Source organism: Chenopodium album, chromosome 10 (genome assembly GCF_948465745.1).
Source record: "Chenopodium album chromosome 10, dcCheAlbu1.1, whole genome shotgun sequence".
NCBI lineage: Eukaryota > Viridiplantae > Streptophyta > Magnoliopsida > Caryophyllales > Amaranthaceae > Chenopodium > Chenopodium album.
Genome location: NC_137843.1, coordinates 47579128 through 47591651, shown reverse-complemented (window position 1 = coordinate 47591651; position 12524 = coordinate 47579128). Strand labels below are relative to the sequence as shown.

General features: G+C 31.9%; 1 protein-coding gene across 1 annotated transcript; it reads left to right on the top strand.

Moving 5' to 3' along the window:
* Positions 1-5504: 5504 nt before the first annotated feature.
* Positions 5505-7130, top strand: LOC145565289 (CASP-like protein 1F1). The gene is made up of 3 exons (XM_081625340.1): positions 5505-5713; positions 5851-5974; positions 6912-7130. Exons 1-3 carry the CDS (start codon positions 5505-5507, stop codon positions 7128-7130), a joined length of 552 nt encoding a protein of 183 aa, XP_081481466.1.
* The last annotated feature ends 5394 nt before the right edge of the window (positions 7131-12524 follow it).

Sequence of the window (12524 nt, the reverse complement as noted above, 5' to 3'; positions counted from 1 at the left end):
ATTGTTCACGTTGGTGATACTACCATTTTATCTTTTAAAGATGCAATTTTGTCACTATTGTGGAACATTCATTGAGTCCAACTATGATAAGAGGGAAAGGGTATGATGGGGCTAATAATATGAATGGTGAAATAAATGGTCTTAAGACTTTGATTATGAATAATATTCCAAAAGCCTACTACATACATTGTCATGCTCATCAACTTCAACTAACACTAGTTGATGTTACTAAAAGGAATGATAGTTGTGGTTGGCTTTTTGAAATACTTGCAAACTTGTTGAATGTTGTTAGAGTTTTTTACAAGAGAAGAGAAATGATTCGTAATAATTAAGCTTAAGAAGTTGCTCAAGCATTTGAAGTGGGGAAAATGTTGAGTGGATCGGGTTTGAATCAAGATTTTAGTTTGAAGGGGCCCAGAGATACTCGTTGGGGATCTCATTACAAGTGTCTTGTAAATGTCATCTGCTTGTTTTCTACAATTGTCCAGATTCTTGTTCACATTGGTAAACATGGTGCATCGGAAGATAAGTTTAAAGCTCAAATTGTTTTAGGAAAATTAGAGTCATTTAATTTGATTTTTGTTGCTTACTTGAGGTTGACTATGCTTAGTTACACTAATGATTTGTGTATTGCTTTGCAATCTTTGCAAAGAAAGGAGCAAGATATTATAAATGTCATGAAACTAGTTACTTTCACAAAAAGTGTGTTGCAAAAAATGAGGTAACAAGGGTGGGAGACTCTCTTAAACAAGGTCACTTTATTTTGCACAAAACATGACATTGATGTTCCCACTATGGATGCTCTTTATGTTCCTTAAGGAAGATCACAACGCTTTGTCAAAAAAGCAACAAAACTACATCATTTTCGAGTTGAAATATTTTTGGGGGTGATTGATTTGCATCTTCAAGAACTTGATAATCGATTCAAAGAGAGAAGCATGGAGTTACTTACTTGTATGGATTGATTAAGTCCTAAAGATAACTTCTCATCATTTGACTAAGAAAATTAAAGGTACTTAAACTTGCCTCTTTTTATCCCGAAGAATTTTCAAGTTTTGATTTGATGACACTTGAAGGTCAACTTGATATATTCATGGAAAATATGCACAATGATGAAAGATTTCAAAATTTGTGTGATCTTAACTCTTTTTCCATGATGCTTATTAATACCAAGAAGGATAAAACATATCCTCTTGCATATTTACTTATTAAGTTGATGTTGATTCTTCCCATTGCTACGGCAAGTGTTGAAAGAGTATTATCCGCAATGACATATGTCAATAGTAAGTTGCGAAATAGCATGGGTGACCAAGTTATGAACTATTGTTTGGTCACTTTTATTGAGAAGGAAGTGTTCTTACAAATTTCCGATGAAGAAATCATTAATAGTTTCTAAAATATGAAAACTCAAATGATGCAATTGTAATTTAATATTAAACTTTATGTACTTTTTTCATCATTTTTTATTTGTAAAATTTTAACTATAAGCCTATCGTTGTGTTTAATTTTTTTATATATATATTTTTGTCAAATGATGCGATGTTTAGTTGTCGTCCCCCCTTTTATATATTCCTGGCTCCGCCACTTTGCATAGGTAGTTTGATTTTTGATTTTTGAAAAAAAATTAATTATTAAGATGTGAAATGATGACAGTATCAAAAATAAAGTTATGTAAAAACGGATACCAAATGCACATATGGAAAGGAATATTTGTATTTATGGATGTTAGTGGGGTGGCCAACTAGCTGGTTAAATAGAAGACTTGTCCCATCCTCGCTAAAGTGAGGTGCGACTGGGGGATGGAGGGAGGTTTGACGAGTGATGGAGTGAGATTGGAGAGATAAATACTATTTATTATTACGTTGTTGTTTAAAAATTGATCCATATAGGTTATTCAATGTAAGAGGGATAAACTTCTTCAATTTTCATGAACTAGAATTACAGAGTTCAAAGATTAAGGGTCTAATTAGAGATCGAACCCAATTAATATCAAAATTTCCAGGTTTTGTTAAGAACTCACTTGAGCCTTTCAATACACCTTATGTGTATGAATTGAGTTTCACTACTTTGACAACAATAGTGAATTTGGTAGAGTAAGGCAACATATTTGCTCTGATACCAATGTTGTAAGGAGCTTTGCTCAATAGCTCAATGACTGTTAAAATACAGAAAATAAGGAAGAAGAAATAGAAGAAAGCTTCAATAAGCTAGGGAGATGAGGTTTTGTTTATTTCGTGAATGATTCAAACATGAGAGCAATACAACATACTTATAAAGCTAATTTTTGTTGCAAAATATCTTATAATAACAATGCACAAGTTGCTATAGAATCAATTGGAAACTAACTCTTACAAAAGGTCATATGTACAAATCCGATATCTTTAATTAGCATAATACTACTTGAAGCATATATAAAAAAAAAAAAAAATTCAAAATTGTAGACACCTAAGCGAAACTATATTTTTAGTCTTGTGCTAATTGATAGAGTTTGAACATGTGCCTTTTTTATATGCCAGCCAAGAATAAAGCAACATGGCAGATGTTGGATACCTTCGTCCCTTATTTTATTATTATATTCTAGCCTTTAATTTAAATTTCAATCTCAATTAGGATAATAAACATATAAAAGAGAAAACACTATCATTAAATCACAAGCTATTTACAATTTTACAAATGTTGGAGAAGTTACCAAGTATATCACTTTACCAATTAAAATTAATATGACACGGAGATAGTATGTTAACAAGTCATATGGTCATTTACAAGGTGTGAAAGTATAACTACAATATAGGATTTGCCATAAAAAGACTAAGCGTTATTGCTGGATATTATTGAATGACCGTTGGCATATATTATTTAACAATTGGGAATTACCATGTCTTTGTAGATTATTATTATCTTTTAACTCCCTAATAATTATCATTTATTAGTTATGGATAATCGTCTAATCAAACCAATTATATTTAATATGTCATAAAACAACAAAATTTAGTTGACTCTCCACAATTCACGCAAACTAAAATCAACATGAATCTTTATAACTCACTATTCTCTTCTATTTCCACAAAGTTAATTTAAGGGTCAACGCCCTCTCTTTTCATTGTTTTCTTTTTTTTTCATATTCATTATTATTATTATTATTATTATTATTATTATTATTATTATTATTATTATTATTTATTATTATTATTATTATTATTATTATTATATAAAGATATTGCTATATAGTTTACTAGTATTATTATTATTATTATTGGCGATCCTCAAGAAACTTTTAAGACAATGCTAAGTTAAAGGTAATGATAACTCCATTTTCATTGGTTGAATTTTTCTTATTTTTCCCTTCGATATTATTTTCTCAATTTTCTGTCTTCCCCTTCCTTCTTTATAATGAGCATGTTTCTCCTTTTCTATAATTTTGTATTTAATTTGATAGGAACTTCAACTTTGTTTTGAGATTTGGTATTAACTTTTCCTAGGTATATATATTTTACATTTATTTAATCCAATTTGTTTTGATTTTGTTAATTATTGAGTGAAGATTAAGGTTATGATTCAAGTTTAATGAGATTTTTCACTATACAATCATTGTATTTTAAAGGTACAACCAATACAATGTTATTTTTTTTCGCAGGTACAAGCACACGAATAAATTAAAGAAATATCTTTAATTGTACTAATAAAGGTACGTACTACCGGTTATGCATTAAAATTTGTAGTGGTTTGGGTTAACACTTAATCAATGTGTAATATTATTTAGCCTTTCTTAAAGTAAAATTAGCTAATTGAAAATATCAATGAACTATCTTTAGTTCTCAACTAATAATGTTAAAAAAGATTATAAGTACTTAGAAAATTTATATGATCGAATCAATCCAATAACATATTTTTTACTGCTACTTGAATTGGTTTTAAAGAGGATATATTTTTTTTTTTGAAAAGTATTAAAGAGGCTACATGATTCAGAGTATCTCAGCTCTTTTTTAAACGTCCATTCTTTAATTCTCTATTAGAATAATTTTATATTTTTATGTTATGTAATATATTAGAGGATGATCATGTCCAAGCATGCATAATATATACATTATTTCTTTTGTTTCTCAAAACATGCAAAGTTGACATAAAATTAGTGCATAATAAAACAAAAAAAACCAACATATTGTAGTTATTTAATAGATTAATGAAATACTTTCTCTGTTCCAAATTAGATGACACGTTTCTTTTTATCACGTTTGTCAATGTAAAAGTTCAATCGAAAAATATCTTTAATTATAATACTGTAAAAAATAATACTAAAAATTGAATTTTAATTAAATACACATTGAAATTATTCTATTAAGATCTCAAATGACTATAATTTTTTATACATATAAATCACAAAGGTTAATCAAAGCAAAGTTAATGAAAAGTGTCAAAAGTCAATACGAGTCATCTAATTTAGGATGGAGGAAGTATATTTTGTTAAGAAAGTTAATACAATGTACTCCATATATTATAAGGTTTTCGAGGACATACCTCCCAAGTGGTTGGAGGTTTTCGAGGACATACCTCCCAAGTGGTTGGGGGGTTTGATTCTCTTCCCCTCCATTCTTGTGATAAGGTGGGGGAACCCTTAGTATCTTACCGTTTAAAATAATAAAAAAAAAAATTCTATTAGGTTTTCATCCAACCATTAAACAATTAATGGACTATCCATCCATTAGAGGTATTTAGTGAGACATGTAACACCAAAATCTTATTGTGACGGATGAAATTTCAATACACAAACCTCACATTTACACAAACTAGGGTGGCTAACGGACACGATGCGTGCACCATAATTAGTTATGCTCGGATAGCTCTTTTGGTTTGGCATTATGTCATAACTTTACTAATTGGCAACATTAATAAGGAAAAATATGAAAACAAATATTTTAAGGGTATAATGACTGCACAATATCCTTAAGATTTAAAAAAAAAACAATTACCATTAATGAAGGAAAATAAGTAATAAAGATTTAGAGGGTATAGGTAGGGATAAATTCCTAAAGATGACGATTAAAAAAAAACTTTTACTTTTCCTAAAATTATGTATTCATTTAGCAATTCCTAAAATTAAACTTCCCTTATAAAAATAGTAATTGATTGATCTTGAAGGGGAAGGCTCCCACTAAATCATACACAGACTTATTTTTAATTAGATGTGGATTATATTAAATACGAATATAAGATAAAAAAATAATTATAAATGTAGAAACCAAAGTCGTAAGTTTAAGCAAACATTTTATTTGTCCAAAATAACCTAGCCAAGCAAGCACATGATAAACCCTTAATTTAATTATAATTGCCTTTTCCTATGTAAGTTTAGACATACTACTTACATTTCACGTACTTGTACAATTGTAGTAACTCATTTCTTTCTTTCTCTCTATTTATTTTTCTAGCCTTAAGGAGAGTTACATTAATATTTTCGTATACCCATCAACAAAGGCTTAGCCTCATCAAGAAATTAAGCGATTTCGGAAATGGGTTTGAAAGATGGTTTACACGCTATTGAATCCCACCCCCCAGCGAACACGTCTTGCAAAATCTTATGTGTAACGCAAATTTTACTTAGGAGCTTAGCAGTAATGTCTGCTATAGCTTCTATATGTGTTATGGTTAATAGTGGCCAATCTACCGAAGTTTTTGGTATCATAATACAAGCCAAATATAGCTACTCTTCAGCGTTCAAGTAATTTTTTTATTCAATTCTTATTTTGTTTAAATTGAAAACTAATTAAAGTCCATTAATAATTAATAATGTTCTTTATGTGCGATAATTATTATTATTAGTAGTTAGTTGACCATATTCTTGCAATAAACATGCAGGTTCTTTTTTGGTACAAATATCGCCATATGCGCATATTTAGTGCTTTCAATATTCACTATATGTGTATTCTTTGCACTAAAAACCAATTGGAAGGCCTACTTTTCTTTATTTCTCCAAGATTTGGTAAGTAGCTAATACTACAGCTATTCTTAAGCAATTTTCCTTTTATGTACATGATTGTTTATAATGGGTCAATCATAGAATATTATCTTTAAAAATGCATGCCATACCTTTATCACTCTATATACTACCCCCTGTTCCTAATATATACAAGTTAAAATTTTTTTTATATCTCACAAATATTACACTAAAGTTGCATATAATACAAACTGAAGGTATTATTTATAATTATACTTGACCTCTTTCAAAAAGAAGGTACATTCTTTGTATCTATACTTTCTCGATTAGTTCTCTTATAGTTGCAATGATGAATTATATATATGGTCTCCAAAACATGACTTAACCATGCATCTCTATCTTAAACTACAAATTCGTACCATAGTAATTACTATATATAAATATTATAAAAAGTTACATTAAACCACATCTATCAATACTTTTTTTATTAATTAAAAGAAACAAATATTAATACTTAAACATAATTTAAATTTTAATATATGTTGGTTTAAATGTGGTCAAAGTTTATTATTGAAAACTTAAATCCAAAAGTATACTAGTTATAGATGCAATTGTTTTGTCTTTTTCACTATTTTCATATTAAGTTTGATTTCAAATCTAAGCTATCAGATGTAATGTTTTAAAATATTGTTTGATTATTCTCAATATACATTACAAAAAATACACTGAGTAATTAGGCGTAAAAAAATACAAGTTTGTCACATTTTGTTTATCAAATGACAACACTGTAAATAATCAACAACTTTTTATAAAATATTAGACCCATAGTTATTGATATAATTACGAAAATACCATGTTGATTTGATACTTTTGTTGAATTATTTAAGATTTTGCCTCCAAATTTACGCATTGAAAAGCTTGAAGGTTAAATTATCTCTTATTTTTATAATTTTTTATTTTATTTTAATAATTTTTTTTTCAGATAGCTACGATGTTAATGATCTCCGGATGTGCAGCAGCCACAGCAATTGGATATGTAGGGAAATATGGGCAAGACCAAACAGGATGGTCAAAGATATGCGATAATGCCACAATTTTCTGCAATTATATTGCCATTTCTATTGCCTTGTCATATTTCACTTTCATTTGCCTGTTTGTTCTCACTATCATGGCCTTCAAACGAGCTCAACTCAAATCCTAGATAACTTAGGAATGACGATATTGTTGTTCCTCGTTTCAATTTCTTGAGTGCATGCTCAAAGATATTAGCTTTGTAAATTCTTGTACATGATCATGTAAGAAATTGATTGTAACTTTCAATTGATTATATATGTGTTTGTATGAATGTGTTTTACTACATACCTGGTTGTGTGTACATTCAAATCTATGTCTCAAAAGGTTGTGTAAACATTTAATTGATTAATTCAATTTTAATATTGATATACTTTGGTTTCTAACAAGTTTCTATTACGTACAAGGACCTTTGAGGCTCTGATCTAAAACTATTCAATTCACATCAATAGAATACTTCATCAAAAGACCAACTAGCTTTGAGAACGCTTGCAGCCCAATATGGATTAGTGAATGGTCAATTATGCAAGAAGGGATCTAATGGTCAAAGCTTATTGTATATGGATCAACCTAAATCCACACGCCTTATGGAGAATACTCACAAAGACGTTTGTGGACCTCACATGAATGGAAAAATGCTTGCTAAGATAATCTCACGACAAAGGGTACTTTTGGTCCACAATGGAACGTGATTGCATACAATATGTCAAAAAATGTCCAGAGTGCCAAATGTTCACTAATTTACAACACCTCCCACTATCCGAACTATATAACCTCACTTCCCCTTGGCCCTTTTCGACTTGGGGAATTGACATAATTGGAAAAGTCTCTCCAACAGGAGTAGGAGGGCATGAGTACGTACTAGTAGCCATCGATTACTTTACCAAGTTGATCAAGGCTGCTTCTTATGTCGCAAAGTTTCTCGAACGAAACATATTTTGTAGATATGGAGTTCCACGTGAACTAATTAGTGTAGACACCTAATTGTGTCTCCCCAAAAATCAAGCCCAGTGATGAGTATCTTTCGCGTCATTGATTATCGAACGAGGTGAAATGTGGAAGAGTCTCGTGATTTCTCTGTTTTTAATGAAAATAGTTCTTTCTGCTTTTGAAAATCCTTCTTTTTGTACCTTATTTATGGAAAATGTCCAATCCAATTTAGTTTGGTCCATAATATAGGTCCAATAATAGTGTAGTTGAATGGGGTTTGAAAAGAGCTTTCCAACGATATATTATAGGCCCAATGTTGATGAAAAATGAGGAAGTTATGGCCAAAATACTAAATTGGATCTTAAATGAGTTTTATGGGCGACCCAATGATCAAGGGGGAGGGTCCATTAATTATCAGTCATAAATTCATTAGGAATTACATTAATTTTCTGGAATAATCTAGAAGGTTATTTTAAGCTATAAAGTGATTAGGATTAATAATTACATTTTTGTTTGATTTAGAATCGTCTTTCTATTCTTTCTCTCTCAAGGCTAGAAGCTTATTCTTTCTCTCTCTTTCTAAGCCTTTCTACGCCATTTTTAAAATACACCATATGTCCATCATGAGACTTATACATACATAGCCAAGCTCGAAGTTGCCTTCGCCTTAGACGTGAAAGGTTGATAGTTATGAGGGTTTGGTCCCAAATCCCTATTTCAATTATTTAAATTTATTGTTTGATTTAATATTTTTGTTTTAGAAAGCATGCTTAGATTTTATTAATTCCTAGTATCATGTTAGGATGTTATTTATTGCTTTCCAGTATCATGATTAGGTTGTTTTCTATTTTCTTCTATCACGTTAGTATCATGTTAGGGATAAAGCTTTGATCTTTAATGCTTAGTGACATGCTAGGATTTGTTGTTAATCTTGTTAGTATCATGCCTAGGATCTTGCTAATATTATGCTTTGATAAGAATAATATTATTATGATGATTTGTTGTATCAATATTATTATGTCGCTTGATATATCATTGTTATTGCTTGAGCACGCCCTCTCTTGCAGGTTCAAAGGGAATTTGTACTTGAAATCACGCTTAATAAGATAATTGATAATTTGTTTAGGCTAATATGATTTTAATTCAAGTGATTGCCATTAATAGATTTATTTGTGCATTAATAATCAACCAACATAGATTAAACATGTTTGGGGTTAATATATTGTTTGTATGTTAGTCAGAAATCGCACATGAATATGAGAAGAATAAAGTAAAGGCCTATTTTTAGAGCAGGTTCAATCTCTGTTAGGTTGAATTTGTACCTTCATCCTTGAATAACCAGTCATGGTTCGGGACAACTATGGAGTTAGCGATCTCATGGATTGTGAAGGGGTATAACCTTCACCATGTGAACAGTTTACAAGTTCCTAAAACTTTTTGGCGACTCTTTCGCTCTAGCTTCCTTCCCTTTGGACGCCACCATGCTTAAGTGTATGATCACAGTGGGGCTCAAGTGTGGGATGCTTAAAATATTCCCTACAATTAGTGATTAGGGATCTCAATTCAAAGCAGAATTTGAGACCCTCTTAGCTCGTTATAAAGTAAAACATCATCATTCGTCCCCATATAGACCCCAAATGAATGGAGCAGTAGAATCGACAAATAAAAATATAACAGTCATCATTAAGAAAATGGCAGAAGATTACAAAGACTGGCCGAACAAACTACACTTCGCTCTATGGGGTTATAGAACATCCATACGAACATCAATAGGAGTAACTCCATACTCCTTAGTTTTTAGCACGGACGCAGTTCATCCAGTTGAACTGGAAATACCATCCCTATGCATCGTACTCGAGAGTAAGCTGCCGGAAGCTGAATGGGTACGAGCAAGGTATGAAGAGCTCTTATTTCTCGACGAACAACGATTAAAAGCTTTGCATCATTTACAAGTCTACCAACGACGCATCACGAGACACTTTGACAAACATTTACGACCCCGTAACATTAAAGAAGGAGACTTTGTATTAAAAGAAGTTAAAGGTCCACCAACTTATCCAAGAGGGAAATTCAAACCTAATTAGATAGGACCATACCGTGTAATTGAAATTCTATCAGGAGGAGCCGTTCGATTAATGGATATTGGTGGAGATGAAATCCGTCAACTAATAAACATTGATCGACTTAAAAAATATTACGTATAAAAGTCTGGATAAACCCGTTCATTCATAATTCACAATCATGTCTCTTAGCATTCAAATAAAGATTCTAAGTGTTATGAACTTTACTGAATCACACGGTAAAGCTCATAACACTTGCGGGGTAATCACACAAAAAAATATATGTCATTCAAAGTGTTCAGATTTTTTCGAACACCATGAAAAACTCTTCACACTTGGGGGTAATAATTATTAAAAAAGAAAACATTTTTTTAAAACACTCGTAGCACAGGTGTCGCGCAACTAAACTAGTTGCGCGCGGATGTAATACGCAACACAATACGTTACGCACGACAGGCACGCGCAACCTTGGACATTGCGCGCGCCACCTGATGACGAACTACGAACCTAGAATTTTACGCTTGAATAAAATTTTGATTTTTACTAGCGATAAAATAAAGGCGTTTCCATACATTACGTATACTCGGAAAACAACAAAATAAAACTTTGATTTAAATTATTTAAATAAAGTTTGATTAATTTTTCATTTAATTTCAACAAGAAGGATTAAATAAAAATAATACAAAAAAAAATTATTAAACTTTTCGCAAAGAACTACACAAAGACCTGATTTCGCAATACGATTACGTAAGCAATCTTTTTGATTCGGTCATATAAATAAAAAAAGAGCTCATTTTTTATTCCAAACAAAATTAAAAAGACACCATAGAATTAGATAATAAGTAATTCAAAAAAAAAAAATACTAGTAGTGATTACATTTTATTCGAAAAATTAAAACCACTAATATTGTGTAACACCCTAAGGTTTTACTATATCCTCAATTGCCACAGTTGAAGGATGAGTAGTTTCCATTGCAATACTTTCGGCGACCTTAGAGATTTCCCCTTCTCCCTTCCTTTTGAGCCAAACAGACGAATTCTTCTTACAGGGATTTGATGAAGGTTCCTTAATGTTTATTCCTTATTGCGAGGGTTTAGGAGTAACCTTCCATTTGGGTTCTTTTGAATGAGCCTTAGGTGATGAGGAGAAGTCTAATTTTCTTCTCACTCCTTTGTTTTGACAACTATGTTGAGTAGTAGTGGCCGATTGCATCGAAGGCTTGGGTGGATTGCAAGCCGAGGCGGCTTAACTTTGTTGACGAGCCTTGTTTAACTCTCCCTTGTCCACTGCATTCATCCAAGCTTTGTAAAAGGAAGATATCACTATGCTTGCCGTAGGATTTTGCACCACCCACTTAGGAAGACTAGACCAATATTCCATCCAATGTGGGATTTGTTTGGCCCTAAAATTCACATCCTTGGGAGCATCACAATCCTGTGGGGGAATAATTTATTTCATCCCATACTGTCTCATTACCCTGCAAGGATAAATATAAGTAGTACTAGATAGGCCTAAAAGCCTAATATAGGGACAATTGAAAATATTCCCGATCATACTACTTATGTTTTACCAAGGAATCACAAAGCGTATGTTGGGAACCCTGTGACAGAAAAAGGACGTCCATTCTTCTTCATTCTTATGTTTATAAAGAATACGAAGACCAGGGAACGTTCTCACTCCGTTAGCCTCAATATTTTGTGGCTGATAAACTATTCGCAAGTGCCCCATGAGCCAAATCTAAAAAAAAAGAGAGAAAAATTAGCTTACGGCATTACGATAGCAGGTAGCGCGCGCAAGACAAACAGTCGCGCGCTCCACTCGTGCCCATCCTGGAAGATTGCGCTGTTCAGACCAGCGCAATCTTATTTTGACGTAAAAAAAACGTACGTGTAATAGGAGTGGACTCCCCATGAAACCGTTCTCATTTGGATATCCTCTAAGACGGTTCAAGCAAAGAACAATTTCCGCTAGAACTAAGGGAGCGGGTGAATGACATCTCTCTATTTGCTCCACAATGAACACCATTGAATAATCCCCATGTTCTTTGCCTGTCCTAAGTAAACAATTGACAACAAGCCAAAAACACAAAGCACGAATTTTAAAACATTTTTTAGTCAAGTTGTCACGAGGAGCGACAAAGTGTTCAATAAATTGAATTAAATTCACGCCTTCTTCTGTCCCAATTTTGGCCATATAATTGTCATTCAAGCCAAAGAATTGTTGAAACGTAGGTTTCAAATCTCACAAGTAGGGGTATATGTCACAGGGAGAGTATTTGCAGGGAAGCCTAGTAGAGCATCACACTCACCAGGTAATGGGACGATTTCATCCCCTTAAAAAGAAAAAGATGATGGTTCAAGTCTTATTGATTGACCGCATCATGGAGAAAATCAAATATTATATTGAGTTGCATATAACTTAATAGAGGGTCAAGATGGTATATCTTAAAAGCTAATTTGTCCTCATTCGAAAGGGAAGTGACCCATTGTTTCAAACGTTACTCAAAACTTTTCACCATTATTCAAAAACAAAA

Excerpts from the sequence above, each read along its gene's own strand:
- LOC145565289 (XM_081625340.1), top strand. The coding sequence starts at position 5,505 with ATGGGTTTGAAAGATGGTTTACACGCTATTGAATCCCACCCCCCAGCG. Across the intron at positions 5,714-5,850 it reads AGCTACTCTTCAGCGTTCAA|GTTCTTTTTTGGTACAAATA; the intron begins GTAATTTTTTTA and ends ATAAACATGCAG. Across the intron at positions 5,975-6,911 it reads CTTTATTTCTCCAAGATTTG|ATAGCTACGATGTTAATGAT; the intron begins GTAAGTAGCTAA and ends TTTTTTTTTCAG.